General features: G+C 55.4%; 3 protein-coding genes across 3 annotated transcripts; 2 read left to right on the top strand and 1 right to left on the bottom strand.

Annotated features, from left to right (window-relative positions):
- Window positions 1-1037: 1037 nt before the first annotated feature.
- On the top strand, window positions 1038-7731 carry GAL3ST2 (galactose-3-O-sulfotransferase 2). The gene is made up of 4 exons (XM_032697871.1): window positions 1038-2075; window positions 5610-5696; window positions 6114-6429; window positions 6515-7731. The coding sequence occupies exons 1-4, from the start codon at window positions 1522-1524 to the stop codon at window positions 7373-7375; spliced, it is 1818 nt and encodes a 605-aa protein (XP_032553762.1). The 5' UTR covers window positions 1038-1521; the 3' UTR covers window positions 7376-7731.
- Window positions 7732-8082: 351 nt separating this feature from the next.
- NEU4 (neuraminidase 4) lies at window positions 8083-13480 on the top strand. The gene is made up of 5 exons (XM_032697878.1): window positions 8083-8935; window positions 9518-9692; window positions 10487-10692; window positions 11071-11326; window positions 11734-13480. The coding sequence occupies exons 3-5, from the start codon at window positions 10492-10494 to the stop codon at window positions 12783-12785; spliced, it is 1509 nt and encodes a 502-aa protein (XP_032553769.1). The 5' UTR covers window positions 8083-8935; window positions 9518-9692; window positions 10487-10491; the 3' UTR covers window positions 12786-13480.
- Window positions 12930-17883, bottom strand: TM4SF19 (transmembrane 4 L six family member 19). Its single transcript, XM_032697879.1, has 5 exons — window positions 17776-17883; window positions 15915-16098; window positions 15722-15799; window positions 14772-14956; window positions 12930-14488 (listed from the first exon to the last, which is right to left on the bottom strand). The coding sequence occupies exons 1-5, from the start codon at window positions 17838-17840 to the stop codon at window positions 14302-14304; spliced, it is 699 nt and encodes a 232-aa protein (XP_032553770.1). The 5' UTR covers window positions 17841-17883; the 3' UTR covers window positions 12930-14301.
- Window positions 17884-18996: the final 1113 nt, after the last annotated feature.

Below are 18996 nucleotides of genomic sequence, written 5' to 3'. Positions count from 1 at the left end.
GCACTGGGATGTTGTAGCTGTTGCTGAGTGGTGCTTGCACAGTGTGAAGGTTTTTTCTGCTCCTCACCCTGCCCCACCTGTGAGGGGCGGGGGTGTGCAAGGAGCTGGGAGGGGCCATGGCTGACCCCGCCTGACCACCGGGATATCCCACGTGTAGGATACCATGCTCAGCAATGAAAGCTGGGGAAGAGGGAGGAAGGAGGGCATTCCCAAGTCACTTTTACACGTGATGGAGCCCAGCTCTCCCGGAATAGGAAGCTTTGCTTCCCTTTATCACAACCCATGAGTTTTTGCGCATTCACCCCTCTGATTGTCCCCATCCCACTGTGGGGGTACGAGCGAGCGGCTGCACGGGGCTGAGCCCCCCCAGGGACTGCCCCCCAGCATGGAGCAGAGCCAGTCTGGAGCTGTGAATCCAGTGCCCCAGCTCACTAATCCTGCATCAGCTGGCTGACCTTCACTGCCCTGGTCTCCAAGCAGCCCACTCCCATATAAAATCAAATATCCCTGCCTGGCATCGTTTTGGGGTTTTTTTGGCATAACCAAACCTAATGATTCGTGTGCAACAGCCCAGGAGAGAGCAATGAATCAACTGTAAAAGTGCAAAAAATGGGCTTTTGTGATCCATGGGCTCTACCAGCTCCTGAGCGAGAAGCGGCACAGCTGACGTGTGTAACGTAACAGGAGAAAGAGGTCGATGAAATGGGCCCCCTTTGCCAGCAGCAGCGGGTGCTGTGCCAAGAGTAACCCTAGAAATTCTCCGTAAAAGAGCACATTGACTCGTGTTCTAGCAAGAAACTCAGGGAAAGCAACCCTACACCTTGCTAATCTCTGATCTTGGTAAGCACTGGGGTTGGGGCTGGCCTGGGGAAGCTGTGATTTAAAAGGAAATGCTGAGTTTTTGGGCACTCTGAAGACAGGGCACCATGGGTGAAGGAGTTCTGAGGACTTGGCCGTTGGTGGGGCAGGTTGGGACACAGCATACGAGGTTTGGGAAGGTGACACTGTGGGTGGGGAGGGAAAGGGGACCACCAGGAGATGCATGGAATGTGGCATGGCCATAAAAGACAAAAAGCAACAACTTAATGCCCCCTGATCCAGGCTGGGAGATGTGGCTACACTCTTGCCCAAATGAGGAGAGCATTGGCTTCATCTCTGCATAGGGAAGAGGGAGATGACCCCACTTCCAAAGCTGCAGGACAAATCCTGCTCTCACCAGGGCAATTTGCAACTGTCAAACCCACTTTGTCTAGTGCTGGTGTACAGCAGCCTCAGTGGAATTTTAAATTCCTGCATAATGCAGGTTGTAATGGTAGCTAACACCAAGAAGTAATTTTGCAAACAAACCATAAAATAAGGCCCGATTATGGGCAAGAGCTCTCCCCTCACCAAGGCCTGGATGCAGCCAAGTGTCTAAGCCGTTAACCTCCAGCTACAATAATTCCATTTTTACCAAAAAGTGGGAAGTCTAAATGTTTTAAGAGGAATTTTCAGTAGGTGAGCACCATTCCTGTTTTGCTGATGCGCCTAATTTCCTCTTACCAAATGTGTCTGGCAGGGAATTACAGTCCCAACCCACTGTGCAAGAAGCAGAGAAAAGGCACAGCAGGCACTGACTGTGGCCCCAGGCGATGTGACATTCAGGGTCACAAAGGGACCAGTGCCCTCCACCAGCCCCACACCACCAGCACCCTGCCTGAATCCTGCTGTGAGCCCCCCACACCTCCCTCCTGCAGCCGGGAGAGAGGGTGGTCCCCACTAAGGGGTCCCTGCCAAACCTTTCCTTCCCTGCAAAGTTGTTGCAAATGCTGTGTCCTGGGGCAGCTTTTTATACCTCTGTTGATGTCCTGCCACACCAGCGCTTTCCATGGCTTATTAATTAACTCCCACCCACTCTGGGAAACACCTAGCCACTCCCTGTGTCCTCACCTACCCATTTATAGCCGGGAGGGGATGCTAGAAATAGGTACGTGGGCACTAAGAGGCAGAGGAGATGAAAAGGGTGCTGGAATCGATTTGCAAATGAGACATTTCCCAGCTCCAAGCAGCATGAAAAGCCCTGGGTGCACTCCAAGGTAAGGGCAGAGGGAGCTGAGTGCTTGGGGTGCCGAATTAAAACTCACTTTGCTGGAAGTTCTGGTTCAGGTCATCCCTGGAGGTTGCTAATAACCTACAGACTTAGTTCCAGTTTGCTCCAGTGTAGGGATTAATTTTGCCATGAATATTTCTTTCCGGTGTTCCAGGTCTTTTAATTTGAAAGAGCCTTGTGAAGTTGACGCAGAGGTCTGTTATTTTCTGCTTAAGCCAAAGCAACAAGGAGGTTGCCCCAAGCCTTAAAGCATCTGTAGCGGCACCTCCAAGAGAGGCAGTTTTCCATGTTTTCTTCACAGCTGGGAGATGGCACAGCACAGGTTGGAAAGGCAAGTGGAGCCTCCGGCGCCAGCCCTGCCGAGCGCTCCGCAAGATTTTTGGCTTCTTAGAAGAATTGTGTATTTTCACAGTCAGCTCCCAGGTGCTTCCTCCAAGGGCTCCCAGGCTGGTTGCGTGTCACGGATGCTTAGGTAACTTCAGCGCGATGTTCGAGTTGGGGCTTTCTCTCTTGAGCTTTGCTTTGCCAGATCTTGGAGGTCTTTTCCAGCCTAAATGATTCCGTGATTCTGTTCAGGTCAGAGACTTGCAGCGTTGTGACAAAGGGTGGGGTGTATGACACTAAGGGAACAGTCTTTAGGGCTCTCACAGAGGTGTGCCAGGGTGGTGGGAGCCTAACTGGGGGTGAAACCCCAGTGCAGGTTTGCAGGACATAGAATCATAGAAAATCCTGAGCTGGAAGGAACCCACAGGGATCATCGAGTCCACCTACTGGCCCTGCAGAGGATAACCCAAAAAATCACACCATGTGCCTGAGAGCATTGTCCAAAATCTTGATATTCTCATAACTTCCATGAGGTGTATCTGAAGCATATAGAGCCTGAAATGTTATCGTTGTTCTCTGCAGACTTTCAAGGAGTTGTCATGTCTTACTCGCTTGTCACTGGAAGCAAGGTCTGGCAGCAAGTCGCACGCTGGTCCTGTGCTGTTTCCTGGCAGAGCAGTGGCACTGTGTTTAAAACAGGATGTGTATGCTCTGGGTAAAGGTCCTACACAGTTTCTATCAGTAAAAACCCTGAATCACTTCAAGAGCTCACTTGTTTGCAAGAACAAGGTCTGCAGGAATGTTGGAGATTTGTCATAAGAGGAGGGAAAGGTCCCATCAGTTTGGTCCATGAGAGGTTTATTCCCACCCGGTGTGTGGGACTGTCATGCTGCAGCCAGTGGCAGCCCCTGTGAATGCAGCTGTGGGTGGCCGAGCCCAGGGGGTGATGGGGACAGGACCCCCTGTGGTGGTCAGGACCCAGCTGCACCAGTGCACTGACCAGCACCCCACATACCTTCAGCCCCTCCTCTCATCCCCCTGTCTCTGTTTTCCCACACTCCTCCCTGGGGATCACCTCGATCCCTGCCCTTCGCCCTTCCCCTGGACACCTCCATTGCATGCCTTTGCTGGGCTGAGGGGCAGCAGAGTCCCCTCCATGTCCCCATTCCCTGCTCATTCCCTGAGCTGGAAGGCAGATATCTTTCCATCCATTCATCCATCCCTCCATCCCGGGCAGAGGAACAAGCACTGTGCCATGAGAATGCATCATTTGTCATCCCCGGGACAAGAAGCCTGTTATTTCTGTGCATCCTGGCACCTCTATGGACCACATGCCACAGAAATCAGTCACTCTTGCTCCTTAAAACTGCTGTGGTTTTGGCCTAGATAATTTGGACCTTTATCCCCACTGTGTCTCCAGATACAGAATCCAGCTGTTGTTTGGTTTTGGGCTGACAAAACGGGTCTGCTGGGAGCATTCAGTTAGGCTGGAGATAAACTCACTGTGCTGGACGTGTCTGGAGATTTGGAGGCAGGAAGGCACTTTGTAATCCTTTATTTAAGTAAATAATTATTAAAATACCGTGGGATTCCTTAAGGTGATTGGATGCAGAGGTCTACAGTGCCTGTCTTCTTGCAGCAGGAGGGGCTGCTAGTCCTTCTAGAGCATGTTGTGAGCCTGACCTGCCTTCAGGATGATTTTGGGTGTGTGCGATTTGTTCGCCCCATAAAACATCAGTCAGAGTCGCCATTCTGGGGACACCACCCAAACAAATAAATGGACCATTATGGCACTAATTGCACCTAAAAAAAGGTGCAAAAGGAGGACGTTGCCAGACCAGCTCAGGAAGGACTTCCAGGCAGACAGGGTGGTGGAAAACTATTGCACCAGCAACATCTTTCAGCTTAAATGAAAGACCAAGAAGATTGGCAGGGTCTGCATGTGGCTGATGTGAGCCTGCTTGCTGCCTGTGGGCCCCTCTGCCTTCCTTCTCCCATCCCATCTCCAAGGAGAGGGGATTGTCCCACTCCTGCCCCCCAACAAACCTGGGACCAAAACTGAGGAAATCCTGATGAAATCTTGCCTGCAGCAATGTCTTGAAACTATTCCTGCAGAAGCTGTGCTGTAAATTCCTGTGAGAGGCTGGTACCAGCTGTGGCTGAGGGTGTTCTCTGGCTTTGGGAAGGGCTCTTGGAGAAAGGTTTGGAGCCTTGCTTGCTCCCTTGGGAGAGTGGGAACCATGAGTGCGACCATACCATGCTGTAAATTGGGATTATATCTTCCCAAAAGAACTTAAAGCCATATCAAGTGCATTTTGGGAATGGTGGCTGAAAACATGGAATTCTCAATGAGTTAAAACATCAGAGAAGTCAGATCAAGCTTGGTGATGAAATATTCCTTTTTGGTGGGCGTTACACCTTCAAAAGATCCTCTCTGTGTCCCAGGGGGACGCTGGTAATGATCCTGGTATCACAGGATGGTTTTGATTGGAAAGGAGTTTAAAGACTCCCTGGACTCATTCCAACCCCCTGCCACAGGCAAGGACACTTTGATACATGGTGGTTGCCTAATTAGTGCTGGAAAACATTCTCCCCCTCATTGTTACCCAGCCCTTCCATTTCAAAGTGGGGTGTAATTAATCATTACAAACCAAACCTTGTTTGGTTATTAATTGATTTTCTGACTTGAAAAATCTCAGTTATATTGAAAAAAACTCCTCCATTTAGTGTTTCTTTGTGTTCCCCATCTTCTGGAGTGATGCGATTACAGGAGCTGCTCAGGTTTCTCACCAGGAAAGTCTTTATAGCCCTACAAAGGGCTCGTTTTGTAGTGAATAATCTGGGAGTTTGAATAGTGAATAAACTCTAAAGCCCCAGAAAAGCAAAACAAAAGCAAAACAAAAGGCAGCATAGCAGAGTGGAAGGCTGTTGGAAAAGCTCAGGCTCTGGGTGAAGCACACTGTGTCTTGCCAAAGGCCAAAATTAGGAGAATAATAGTGAAAATGCAATTTCTCACTGTCTTGTCTCTAACACCAGAGCTGCTGACACAGCTGGGGGTGCCAAAGGTGGCTGCCAGCACTGAGAGCTAAAACTGTGCTCCCAGGGATTAAAATTCCCAAGGGCAAGACGCAAAGTTTGGTGGTTCAGGGAAGGACTACCAGATAAAAATCCACTGAAACTCTTCTTCTTTTTCCAGGCATATGAGATGTCTCATCATTTGCAGCCTTTTGCTGGGACTCATCTTCCTGTCAGGATTCTTCCAAATGAAGGATAAGGATTACAGGTAAGTGAAGCAGAAGCAAGGCTTTGTGTGCCCAGGCAGCCACCACCTAACTGTGACACCTGATTCAGCTCTCATGAGGCTTAGGCTAATACTGGCAGGGCAGTGTGCCCAAAATTAGTGCTAGGTCCATGTTTGGGTGGGTAAGGAATCAGATTAGCCAAAATGCGGGTCTTCAGGGCAAAATCAGCTGGATAGGGAATGAAAAAGGGATTGAGCTGAAGCCTTTGGGTAAGGGAGAAATGGGAGAGAGAGGAAACTCTTGACATCTACGCTGGAGGGATGGGGCTGGTTTGGGTGCAGCCTTGCACCAGCTGGAGGTGTGGTGTCAGAGGAGCCCCTGGGTTTGGCTGTGCAAGGTCTCAGAGATGGGGTGCAGCACCGGAGAGGCCGCTTGCCCCATCTGTCGCCTTCCTGCAGAATCTTCAATAGCCACGAGGACCAAACTGTCGCCTTCCTGCAGAATCTCAAACAGCCACTGCTGAGCCCTCCCACGCCGTGCCATGCCAAGACAAACGTCATGTTCCTCAAGACCCACAAGACAGCCAGCAGCACCGTGCTCAACATCATGTTTAGGTTTGCAGAGAGGTACAACCTCACCGTCGCCCTCCCTGCTGGCCAGCTCTTCCACCTCGGCTACCCGAGGATTTTCAGGGCCCACTTTGTGGAGGATTTTGAAGCCATAGGCCAGAACTACAACATCATGTGCAACCACCTGCGGTTTAACCCCTCGGAGGTAAGAAAGAGCCACAACACCTGCGGAGAAACCTGGTTGGGACAGCAGTGCCTCCGGAATAACCTCTTCTTCCTCCCACAAATAGGTGCAAAAGGTGATGGCACCCAACACCTTCTACTTCTCCATCCTGAGGAACCCCATTCCTCTGATGGAGTCTTCCTACATCTACTTCAAGAACAATGTCCCTGCCTTCAGGAACTCCAAGGACGTGAACGAGTTCCTGGCATCACCCACGAGGTATTACCACCCAGTGGATTACAGGCAGAACATCCACGCCAGGAATATTATGTGGTTTGACTTTGGCTACGACAACAACGCGGAGGACGACACAAAGTACACCCGGGCCATCCTCGAGGAGATTGAGCAGAACTTCCACCTCATCCTTATAGCGGAGTACTTTGATGAGTCCATGATCCTCTTGAAGCACACTTTGTGCTGGGATCTGGATGATGTGATTTACTTCAAGCTCAATTCCAGAAGTCAGGACACTGTCCAGACTTTGACTCCGGAAAGTGAGGAGCGGATAAAAGCGTGGTGCTCGCTGGACTGGAAGCTCTACCTGCACTTCAACCAGAGCTTCTGGAGGAGAATTGAGGAGACCATAGGGCTGGAGGTGCTGGAGAAGGAGGTGGATCACCTGCGAACCAGACAGAAGGAGCTCATGGAGACCTGTCTCTCGGAGCAGGAGCCAGTGGGGAAGGATCACATCAGGAACAAAGCTTTCCAGCCTTACCAATCAGGGGCTGCAAATATCCTGGGGTACAACCTCAGACAGAACTTGGACAACAGGACTCTGAGAACCTGCCAGAAAATGGCCATTCCAGAGCTCCAGTACACGTCCTACCTTTACACTGTCCAACACCCGCACAAGAAGGGGAAGGAGCTGGGGTTGCCATTGCCGTGGACCAGTCCCCAGGAGAGGATGCAGCTCCCAAATACCAACTAGGACACATGACAACCCGCTGTGGCTTCCCACTGCTTTGCATCACCCCATGTCTGGCATGTGACTGACTGACACAAGACAGGACTCTTGTGCATGAGGGGGAGGCAGTGGGGTCTTTGTTCAGGGTCACCGAGTTGGTGGTTGGTCCCTTTTTGGGGACCTTGAGCCAAAGGCTCTGAGTTGGTCGGATCCTGCGTGATCCTTCCTGCCTGTTCCCAGCTGGGGAGTGCTGGGCAGGCTGCAGCTGGCATAGACATTCCAGCTTCTTAATCATTAATCACAGGTGTGATCATTTGCCTGCTTTAATTTCGTTTGATGTCCGTCACTACGTCCAGTCTGGTCACAGCTCACTGGAGCAAATCCTGATTTTTTGGGTTTAGGGGAGGGGGAAGGAGACAAGGAGAGTGCAATGAGGGGATGCATCTCTCAAAGGAGAAGGAGATGTGTTGGATGTCCCATCCAGCAGCATCCATGCTCAGCGAGGAGTAACTACCATGCACTGCAGGGCTGCCTTTGGGATGGGAGTCCCAAGCATCTGTCCCAAAGCCAGGCACCCTGACTGGCTGCCTTTCTCCCTGGCATGTGAGATGTTCCTTTCACCTGTGTCATGAGGTGTGGCAGCCTCTGCCCCACATGGGACACCTTGGTGCTCCTCTGGGAGGACGTTTTGTGGCTTTGCCCCTCTCTCTTGTGCAAGGGTCTGTGGGCAGGGAAGGTCCTTTGGGATCAGCATTCCTGAAGGCCTTTACCAGCATAGGGTCTGTTGGGTGTCCCCTTGCTGTGTTGGCTGAACTCTCCAGCACAGATTAGGAGGGGATGGGGTGAGGCACTGCTTTGGGCATGCTGGTGCCATCCAGGTCCCCACTGCCACCCCTGCTGGTGCAAGCAGGAAACACCAGCTCAGCTTCTAAGTTTATTGGCACTGTTGGCACCGAGGGGTGTGTTGGGAACTGGTGACAAGCGGTCACCACATCCACGGGGCTGGTGCTGCCACCTTGACCAACGTTCCTGGCACTGCCACAGCAGCAGGGCCACAGGTGGCTGGATGGGGAGGATGGATCTGGGGTTGCTTGGCTGGTAGTGTTGCCTCAGGGCAGCACTGAAGCTGTGGGGCAGCAGCTCCAGCTGGCAAGTATGAGAGACGCTGTCTGGGGAGCAGGGTGGGAAGCAGACCAAGGATTTTCTTCAACTCTGTTTAAATCCATCAGGGAAGCAGCTGAGGCAGGGGTTAACCTGCCCTGCAACCTGTGCTCCTCACAGCATAGGTGTCCAGCAGCAACAACAGAGATTAACAGCATTTTCACGGTTCCCTGCTCCAGGAACCCTCTTAACCCGAGGCTCAGGAGGCATTTGTGCCAGCAGGGTGGAGCAGCCAGGGCCACACGTGGTCACCCCGGGCCATCCCAGGGGCCCCTCAGGGGCAGTTCTGCAGCCTCTGCGTCAGTTTTCCCCTTGGAGCTTTTGATCCATGACCTGCCCTGTGAATTTTGTCAAGCCCTTTAAGTTAAGTTGATGACAGAGACAGGTGTAAAAATAGTTTCTTAGTAGCTGACCTGTGTGCAGGTGGGGGTCCTGGGCAGTGTGGGGGTCGTGGGAGGGCTGGGGGTTCTGGGAAGGCTGGGGATCCTGGCAGAGCTGGGAAGGGTGGGTGTCTGGGTGGAGCTGGGGATCCTGGGAAGGCTGGGGGTCCTGAGAAGTTTGGGGGTCCTGGGAGGGCTGGGGATCCTAGGAAGGTTGGGGATCCTGGGAAGGCTGGGGGTCCTGGGAAGTTTGGGGGTCCTGGGAGGGCTGGGGGTCCTGGGAAGGCTGGGGGTCCTGGGAAGGCTGGGGGTCCTGGGAAGATTGGGGGTCCTGGGAAGATTGGGGGTCCTGGGAAGGCTGGGACCCTCCAGACCACAACCCCCAGGTTGGGGAGCTCACAGCAGGGTGGACCATGGTGAACATGGGCTGCAGCACCTCTCAACCTGCAGGAGGAGGGAAACTGAGGCTGGAGGTGTAATTCCCCCATCATGGCTCCTCTTGCATCCCATCCCCGGGGGTCCAAAGAAGGAGGCTCAGCAGCCGCGGGGCCCCCGGCTGTGCCTGGGCCCATAACGGTGCCTTTGTGCCACGGGCACCACACCAGCAGCTCCACTGCTGACTCAGGGATTTTTCCTGGCCACCACCACCACGGGAGCCCCGTGACCCATCGGTGGGGGGACCCTGCAAGGGGAGAGGGGTGGCAGCCAAGCAGTGAGAAGACAGCTCTGCAGAAACCCAGCAACGGCGGGAGCTGCTGAGGCCGAGGGACAGAGGGGACAGCCCAGCCGAGCAGAACCCGGTGAGTGCCTTTGCTTTCTCTGGGGGGTGTTAGATCAGCAAAAGCTCCTGATTAAACCGCTGGTGAAAGCCTTGGCTGCTCCAGCTGTGCCTGGAGTGGGGTGCCCATCTCTTCCTGTGGTAATAATCCCCAGGGACACGTAGAGACATGTAACCTGGGGACAGGTGATGGTGGGGTCACTCCTGCTGTCCCCAAAGGAAGGGCACCTGGGGACAGCTCGCACCCACTGCTGCAGGGACAGCCCGGCCAGGGACCCTGCAGTCTGTGTTGTGCACCCCAGGCTCCCCCCACAGAGTAGGGGAACAAGGAGCCCACTGGGTTCATTGTGCTGGAGGCACCAGAGGTACAGGACAAAACACTCCCTGACCCCCTCTTGATGAGCTCGGGCTGATCTGGGGGTCCTGTGTGTGCAGAGGTGGGCTCTGCCCTCCCAGTGCCCACTTGAAGGGAGCAGGGAGCTCCTTTGCTCACTGGCCTTGATTTCCCAGAAGAGCATCTTGAAGATCGTTTTAATTTTATTTAATTTTGTTTTAGAGTCCCCAGGTCAGCCTCCTTGCTGGTACCCAAAGTCGTGGCCAACCTTTGAGCTGCAGGGACTCCCCACCAGAGCAGTGCACGTTCAGCCTCTCTCCACCCCAGCCCTGCCCCTGCTCCCTGGGGCTTCCCCAAGCCCAAACCCACCAAGTTAAATCCCCAACCCTTCCAAGGACAACCCAGTGCCCCTGGCCGTGCCCAGCAGCCGATCCCCCGCCTTCACCAACCCACTGTGGTGGGGCTGCATCCTTTTGCTGCAGACCCCATGGGCTCCCGGCACTTCCCTGCCCGGACCGTGCTCTTTGAGAGGGAATCCAATGGTGTCACGTACCGCGTGCCCGCCCTGCTCTACCTGCCCTGTGTGGCCAAGCTGCTGGCGTTCGCCGAGGAGCGGCTCAGCGCCGACGACGCCCACGCCAACCTGCTGGTGCTGCGCCGCGGCACCATCTACGGCAGCTACGTGGAGGTGGGACAGGGGGTGCACCCCGGGCTGGGGGGACACACAGGGCTGGGGACGTGGGGACGGATGGGTGGTTGTCCTCACTGCTTGTGTGTGGCACAGCTGAGCTCCTGGAGGCAGCTGCATGGAGGGGTGGGTGAGGTGAATCATGGAATCTCAGAACGGTTTGGGTTGGAAGGGACCTCAAAGGTCATCTCGTTCTACCCCCCGCCTTGTGCAGGGACACCTGCCACTAGTGACTGGGTTGTTCCAAGCCCCATCCAACCTGGCCTTGAACACTTCCAGGGGCAGGGCAGCCAGAGTTTCTCTGGGTGAAAAAGTAGGATGTTCCTCACCTGTCTCGTCTCTTTCCATTCTCTCCTCCTCCTCCTCCTCCCTGGTCAGTGGGAAGACATGCGCGTGCTGGAGACGGCGACGCTGCAGCACCACCGGTCGATGAACCCCTGCCCACTCTATGATGAATTCACAGGCACCCTCTTCCTCTTCTTCATCACGGTGCTGGGCAGGACGCCCGAAGCCTACCAGATTGTCACTGGCCAGAACGTCACCCGCCTCTGCTGCGTCACCAGCGCCGACCAGGGCCTGAGCTGGAGCACAGCCACAGACCTGACACAGCAGGTCATTGGTGCAGCCATCAAAGGTACCCAGCTGGAGAGGGCTGGGGAGGGGGAAGGATGGCCAGCAAGGAGGTGACCATGGGTTTTGGCCTCCTGGAGCCACCTGTGGTGTGGCTGGAGGTGACCTTGAAATAGGAGGCCCACAGGCTTCCAAGAGGGTGGAAGAGAACCTTAAGCAGAGGGGAGAGGGGATGGAGGGCGTATCTATATCGCTTGGGGTAGGAAGAAGATGGAGACCTCCCCACAGCCAAGGGTAGGACCATGTGTGAGGACAACCGGGCAGCACGAGGCTGCCCTCCCGCCCCATCACCTGGCTTGGCTGGACAGGGGAAGCCCTGGAGACCCTTCCACACTGGGTGGCATGGAAGGGTACCGTGGTGGTCACTGTTTGCCCATTCCACCCTCACCGCATCCCATCCCCACTCCGCAGACTGGGCGACGTTCGCGCTGGGCCCTGGGCACGGGATCCAGCTGCGCTCCGGCCGGCTGCTGGTGCCCGCCTACAGCTACCACATCGACTGCAAGGAGTGCTTCGGGCAGCTCTGCAAGACCACCCCGCACTCCTTCGCCTTCTACAGCGACGACCACGGCCACGGCTGGCGCTTCGGGGAGTTCATCCCCAACCTGCAGACGGGCGAGTGCCAGCTGGTCTCGGTGGATGAGGAGGATGGATCCAACGTCCTGTACTGCAACGCCCGCAGCCCGTTGGGCTTCAGGGTCCAGGCGCTCAGCACGGATGACGGGGCCGTCTTCCACAGGGGGCAGCTGGTCCAGCGGCTGGTCGAGCCCCCCCATGGCTGTCATGGCAGTGTCATCGGCTTCCCAGCACCATTTGTGTATGTCCCCACCATCTCCCAGGACTCTGTGTTGCCCCTCCGGGGCTCAGCTCGACGGCTGCTCCCCGGAATGTTCCAGGGGTTTCGGTACCTGCCCACCTGGAAGGCAGCAGGTGATGAGCTGCCCACTGTGGCCACTGGCAGCCACCACGAGCCAGACGAGCCCGATGAGGACTGTCCTACCCCAGGGCATCACCAACAAGCCCACAGTGTCACCTTGGCCCAGGGGGACCCTGTGGCAACCCGCAGCCCCACTCCCTTCTTCCAAGCACCGACATGGATCCTCTACTCCCACCCCACCAGCTCCATGTCACGGGTCAACATGGGGGTTCACCTGAGCACCTTCCCCAGGGATGCAGAGAGCTGGACAGAGCCCTGGGTCATCTATGAGGGCCCGAGCGCTTACTCAGACCTGGCTTACATGGAGCTGCCCTACACGGAGGCCCCGGTGGCCGGTGGCACAGCCATCGCCTTCGCCTGCCTCTACGAGAACGGGACGAGGTCGCCCTACGAGCAGATCTCCTTCAGCATGTTCACGCTGCACGATGTGCTCCAGAACATCCCCGTGACAGCCACTGCTCCCCGCCAGGGCCGCAGCCCCCGGCGCCGCGGGAAGCGGGGCCGAAGGAGCTGCCCCGTGTCCTAGTGCCCCCCCGGGCCAGCTCCCCCCACCCCCCCAGTGCCAGATCCCGGGACATCAACCCATAGCCTGGGGTCCCACCCCCCCCCGTCCAGCACGGCCACATCACGCAGAGCAGTGTTACCATCCCCCGGCTGGATTTGATCTCACTTTTATTGTTATTTTTTTATTATGTATCGGTTGGTGGGGAGGCTTGTGCGCCCCGCACAGCCCCCGGCTCCTTTCCAGCAAGAGCCACCTCATGAAACAGATGCTGGGGGCAACAGCAATGCCAAAAGGAGGCAGCTGGGGGCACCCTGTGCCATCCCTGTGTGCTGGGACAGGGGGACACGGTGCTCCAGCTGTGCCACATCTGGTACCACCCCCCTGCTCCGGGGGTTTCCCTCCCCTTGTTATAAATAGTTATGTTATATAAATGTTTTATATGTTATATAAATGTTTCATGTTATATAACATTAAATCATTCCTTATGCATGAAAAGGCTTTTTCTCAGTGGTCTCCTGAAGTCACTGTGAGGGTTTGGGCTGGAGTAGAGTTCAGTTCCTTCATCACAGCTGGGATAGGGCTGGGTTTTGGATTTGGGCTGACAATAAAGAGATGTTTGTGTTGCATCACTTGTCTGCCTTGGGTTCTATTTCTATCTCTTTATTATTTTCCTTTACATTACAATTTATTATTATTATTTCAATTATTAAACTGCTCTTATGTCAACCCATGAGTCTTCTCACTTTTATGCCTCTGATTCTCTCTCCATCCATCCCATGGGATGGGGGTGAGGGAGTGGCTGTGTGGTGCTCAGGTGCCAGCTGGGGTTAAACCACCACAATGGCCCAGTTACTGTTTAATCTGGCTCAGTGCTTTGGTGTTTTTAATCTGCTGCCACCATCACTGCTTTCCTTGGCCCTTGTCAGTGGGGGGCAAAGACCCTCCCAGCACGGGCAGGCTCAGGCCCACACTGGGTCCCTGTGAAGGTTTAGGGGAGTGGGAGATGCACTGAAACCAGTGACCCCCCTGTAAGCACAGCAGTGGGGTCCTGGTCCTGGGAATGAGCAGCAGCTGCTCCTGACATTTGTGTGGGGGAGTGAACTTTGGGGGGCTACACCTCAATTCCAGCCCTGCCTCCTCCAGCAGGACTATCCAAGTGCTCCAGCCAGAGCCCAGCTCTGCTTCTCTGGTCTCCTTCCCCTCTCCTGCCCTCTGCAGGTGACAAACGCCAGCCCAGCTGCCCTAAATACTGAACTGATTAAGAAAAATTAAATTAGTGTCCCGCTCTTGTCTCTACAAACACTATTGTGTCACATTTTGCACTGGGGTGGGTGGAGGCAGCCAAGGAAGCCGCTGGGCTCATGCTGGGGTGCCATGAGCCAAGTCCTCACCTCCATCCGTCACCTGGCTGCTTTCCAACCCCAAAGGGCTGGTGTCACAGTTCCTACCACACCTCCAGTTCGGCGTGTGCCACCAGCCAAGTGACACCAGGGATGACACCTCCTCCGAGCGCAGCCTCCTGGCACTGCCCCGGGCCCTACTTGCCCTCACAGAGGCCACAGAAGCAGCCAAGGCAGCCGTTGAGGATCTGGAGGAAGGACAGCACCATCTCGGCCACGCTGACGAGCAGCAGGACGGAGAAGAGGACGACATTCCAGGCCACGATGCCCTCTGGCTCCAGGCAGATGCTCCAGGTGTGCCGATCGTAGAGGTAGGTCTTAGCCCTGTGTGACAGGGAGGGGAGGAGATGCAGGATGCTGCCCATGGCAGGTCAGGAATCCCATCGCTTTCCGCCACGGGGGTGTCCCAGACATCGAGTCCTTCAGCCCGAGGGTGAGTGGGGTCAGGGGGGTGGTGGAGGTGCAAAGCACTATGTAGAAATTCCTGGAAGGTGGGCACCCCTCGAGCTACCAGAGTCTTGCAAGCACCCACTCCCCCATACCATAATTAACATTGACTTAATTAGCAATAAGCCAGTGAGGCAGCACGGGTGATTCAGCCCCTCACCTGGCATCAGGCACCTGGCCAGCGGCATCCGGGAAGGGGTAACCCCAGAGGGCTCTGTGCCCGAGGCTGTGCTCAGAGGCATTGTAGAAGCAGAGGGGGCCGTTGGTCAAACCCACCCCGCAGAGGACGAAGCAGGCGGCAGCGCCCAGGAATGCCAGCTTGGAGAGCACGGTGGAGATGAAGGCCTGTGGGGAACACCGGGCGGGCAGAGGGGACACTGAGAGTCAGGTGGGCTCCAAAACACAGCTGCTGGTTGTCAGCATGTTTGGCAAGGGGGAAAACTCCCCTCCCCTTCACCCAAAGGGCTCCGGTCCCGGGTAGCTGTGGCTGTGGCTGGAACCATTGCTGGGCTGGGGAGAAGCAAGCAGGGAGTGGAGATAGGCAGGGATGGAAATGGGCAAGGAGCAGGGACAGGCAGGGATGGAAATGGGCAAGGAGCAGGGACAGGCAGGGATGGAAATGGGCAAGGAGCAGGGACAGGTAGGGAGGGAAACGGGCAAGGAGCAGGGACAGGTAGGGATGGAAACGGGTAAGGAGCAGGGACAGGCAGGGAGGGAAATGGGCAAGGAGCAGGGACAGGCAGGGAGGGAAATGGGCAAGGAGCAGGGACAGGCAGGGGTCTGCCATGCAGAGCCTGGTGGGACAGAGCCCATGCCAGCACACATGGAAAGCCTGTCTTCTGGGAAGGGGCCACCATGAAGCATCCCACCATGGGACCATGAGATAGGGGGGTCTGTGCCATGAACCTCCATAGGGCCATTGGAGAGGGACACCCTGCCAGGACCTGCCCTGGGAGAGGGGCCACCCACCACATCCCACCACGGGATGAGGGAAGAGGGGGTCCATGCCATGTCCCACCGTGGGGCCATGGCAGAGGTGGCACCCTGCCAGTCCCACCCCACATCCCACCCCCTGCTGCTGGGCACTGCTCTAGCACAGGGCTCCCTTACATTCCAGCGGGTGCCGCAGTTGGAGCAGCCGGCACATCGCCACCCCAATGCTGTGATGTGGGTCGCTGCCAGCAGCACCTGTGGGAAGAAAAATGAGGCTGGGGGACAAAGAGAAGCCACCTGCCCTGCTCCATCCCTCTGTCCCTGCTCCACAGGCCCGTGAGGAGGGGTGGGTGTGACCCACAGTACTCACGGGGATGCCGCCTCCCCAGACACCCGGCACGGCCAGGGCGTGTCTGCTGATGTGCCCCTCCAACAGGTACTTGGATGCTCCACCAGGGAAGAGCAGGAGGATGCTGGCTGCCATGGAGAGAGTGCCCAGAGCCAGCAGGCAGGGACCCACAATCCGGCTGCACTTCCCCACACACATCTCTGTCCTGCATGGGAACGGGGAGGAAGAGGAGGAGAGGAAAGAGCTGCGTTCAGCCTCATGGGGCCCCACGGCTTCCCCACCCTGAGCCCATCCCACAGCTGTGGGAGAAAAGGAGTTACTGGGTCGTGGGTTTGGGTTCCAGCTCACCCCACTGGCACTGCCCCTGCCTGAGGGCAATTTCCAGTGGAAATCCTAATATTTCTTTGCCAAACAGGCAATGGAGTTTAAGACAACAGCGAGTCCCACACCAAGCCTTGAGACCTGTGCAACCTCAGGGTTGGCTCCTCCAGAATGTGTCCCTGCCCAGGGCTGGAGGGTTGGAACGAGATGGTCTTTAAGGTCCCTTCCAACCCAAACCCATCTGTGATTCTGTGATGATGTTACTGCAGGGGGCAAACCACCCACCACGGCTCAGTTTGGCTTTCAGTGTTTACAGCGAGCCAGGAAAGGGGCAAAATCCTTGGACAAGGACTTGTGAAGGCACATCAGTCTCCAATCAAAAATTTAACAGCAACTCCACCCCTGTTATACATGAATCCTGCCATAGGTCTGAGTATGCTGAAACTTATTAAAGTTAATTAAGAAAATGTTATCCCCTACCCTCCACCAACATCTTACTAAGAGTTCCCCTATAAAGCACCTGCCCATCTCCAGGTGATACCTTGTCCAAAATCACTTCTCTTCTGTACCTACAAGACAGGGATGCCAATTGGTCACTCTGGGACCTCTGAAAACAACCTGGTTTGGTGCTGTCCTGGCTCCCAGGTTTCTTCTACCCTGTGTTCTTTTTGCTCCAAGTTGGGTTTATGCATTTTCCCCTTTCCTGGTGGATTGTGACCCATTTTGCACAAGTTCCCCAGACTGAGCTGCTTCCAGCTGTGGGTAATCTTTTTCAAACTTGCTCTGGCTTTGCAAAGCAGAAGTGACTGTGGCACCACTGCACCACGTGGCTGTTAGTTGTTCCCGTGGGAAGAGCTGCCTCAGCCCCCTCATGTGCCGGGGAGGAGCAGCTCAGGCAGCACATCCAGCCCGGCACAGCCCGAGGGGCTGGGGAGCAGCAGCCAAATGGGGGCAGCTGGAGAGCAGCCAGGCCAGTCCCAGCAGGATGCCAGGGAGGGCTGAGCATGGAGGAAAGGGCTGGGAGACCTGTGTGGAGGGGACACGAGCCAAGATGCCCGAGTGGACCATCAGCTCCCCCTCATCCTGGAGTTCCACCTCCCCTCCCTGCCTTGGTTATACAGAATTTAGGGCCCCTCGCCCTCAGTGAGTGAGTCCTGCCTGCAGTCCAGGGATTGTGCGTGGTTGTCCATGAGTATCCAGTGCTGAGTCCCACCTCCCCACCATGGGGGAGCTCCTGCTCCTCTGAGCTCACAGCCCAGGCTCTCACCAGCCAGAGTTTTCTGCAACTTCAACCTCTCCAAGGATTCTCCTTCCCCTCCTCAGCTGCCCTCTCCCTGGGGATGGCAGGAGGCCTCTTTCCCCTAGGAAGCTCCCCGTGGTGTGCTGTCCCCTCGAAACGTTCCCCTTGAAGAAGCAGCTTCCCCCTCAGCCAAAGTCCAGCTGACCCAGTCTCCGTCAGGACCCTCAAAAACCTCGACCCTTCTGCCAGCACATCTCCATGGAAAAGCATGGGGATTCCAGCAAAGCCCAGGGAACCTGTCCTCCCTCCTTCCTGGCTTACCTGGGAGTGATGCCACGTGGCGTCAGCAGCGTCCACCCCTCAGATGAGCTCTGTGCTGGAGGCATCTCCCCCCAGCTGACTATTTATGATGCCCCAGGGTGTGCTCCCTGTCTTCCCCCTCCCACCCAAGGTCCGCCCACGCATCAGTCATGATCCTTCCATTCAAAGGGTGACTGTCCTGGCTGAATGAGCCAGATCCTCCGGTGCTGTGCCTGATCCTTCTGCACGGTCCTTCCCCCTTTCGCTGCCACAGTTCATCAAAACAGGCACAATTTCAGATTTTAAGGCTTCTACCACTTCTGCACTAAATGCCTTGACCACTGAGAAGCCATTGCTCCTGGAATGACCTGTGGTGACTATGTTGGGAGAACACTCCCCTCTCTCACTAATATTTTAATAAAAGCTTCTAAATAAGCATTCTCATGTCTCAGCTGGTTCCTAACTCCCACCTTTTTCTTCCTCACAGGTGGCCCAGCTTTTCCTCAGGTGCTGAGTTTATCTCATGCCTTGGAGACAAGATTGAGAGGGAAATGTTTCTGGACATCTTAATTATCACAAGTCCTTGGACACTACCTTTTCCCATCTGAGGTGCCCATGGCTGGCAGTTACTGTGCAACAGGGAAACTCCTCTGCTACTCCCACAGGGAAGGTCTGACAGTACAGGAACAGGATCGGGAGAATGTGGATGATCTTTGTGTCCGAGAACAGGAGACAGAGAAACTGTAGCACCAAAAAATGGCAAAAATGGGGCAGTTTTGTTGGCAGAGAGTTGCAGGTGGCACGAGCAAAGAGAAGAACAGTTCGTGGGCTGTGCAGGCAGAAGGAAGAATCTTCTCCAAGAAGAGTTTTGAGATGGCTCCTATTCCTTGTGTGTTCATGAGGACCTGAGGCACATCAGCTGCTTGGGACAGGGGCTTCCCAACCCACCCCGGCTGCGAAGCCGGGTCAGTGCCCCGAGAGTCTTGCTCCGATGCTGTAAGTAAAAAAAGCACCTGGAGTGCTGCCTTCTGGTCCATACCCTAACCTGCTCTACCCAGGGTGACCCACACCCCTTTGCTGATGTGTTTCAAAGTGGCTTTTCCTGCTTTCAAATCAATGAGTCGAGGATATAAATTGTGCTCCCAGATAGGAAGAAATAGAAGGTGGAGCTGGAGCCCTCAAGAGTCACATGGGAAAACGTGAATGGGTGAGGCCAGGTCACATCAGGCAATTCTGTTCCTC

The sequence above is a fragment of the Chiroxiphia lanceolata genome, chromosome 10, assembly GCF_009829145.1.
Source record: "Chiroxiphia lanceolata isolate bChiLan1 chromosome 10, bChiLan1.pri, whole genome shotgun sequence".
In the NCBI taxonomy this organism is placed as follows: Eukaryota; Metazoa; Chordata; class Aves; order Passeriformes; family Pipridae; genus Chiroxiphia; species Chiroxiphia lanceolata.
This window is presented reverse-complemented; position numbering and strand designations above follow the sequence as displayed.

What these genes read in the sequence shown, in the direction of transcription:
- GAL3ST2 (XM_032697871.1), top strand. Translation starts at nt 1,522, where the DNA reads ATGCGCCTAATTTCCTCTTACCAAATGTGTCTGGCAGGGAATTACAGT. An exon ending in AGCCCTGGGTGCACTCCAAG is followed by an intron (nt 2,076 to 5,609) that starts GTAAGGGCAGAG and finishes TTCTTTTTCCAG; the next exon opens with GCATATGAGATGTCTCATCA. An exon ending in ATGAAGGATAAGGATTACAG is followed by an intron (nt 5,697 to 6,113) that starts GTAAGTGAAGCA and finishes GCCTTCCTGCAG; the next exon opens with AATCTTCAATAGCCACGAGG.
- TM4SF19 (XM_032697879.1), bottom strand. Translation starts at nt 17,840, where the DNA reads ATGCCTCCAGCACAGAGCTCATCTGAGGGGTGGACGCTGCTGACGCCA. An exon ending in CCACGTGGCATCACTCCCAG is followed by an intron (nt 16,099 to 17,775) that starts GTAAGCCAGGAA and finishes GTTCCCATGCAG; the next exon opens with GACAGAGATGTGTGTGGGGA. An exon ending in TCTGGGGAGGCGGCATCCCC is followed by an intron (nt 15,800 to 15,914) that starts GTGAGTACTGTG and finishes TTCTTCCCACAG; the next exon opens with GTGCTGCTGGCAGCGACCCA.
- NEU4 (XM_032697878.1), top strand. Translation starts at nt 10,492, where the DNA reads ATGGGCTCCCGGCACTTCCCTGCCCGGACCGTGCTCTTTGAGAGGGAA. An exon ending in TCTACGGCAGCTACGTGGAG is followed by an intron (nt 10,693 to 11,070) that starts GTGGGACAGGGG and finishes CTCCCTGGTCAG; the next exon opens with TGGGAAGACATGCGCGTGCT. An exon ending in CATTGGTGCAGCCATCAAAG is followed by an intron (nt 11,327 to 11,733) that starts GTACCCAGCTGG and finishes CCCACTCCGCAG; the next exon opens with ACTGGGCGACGTTCGCGCTG.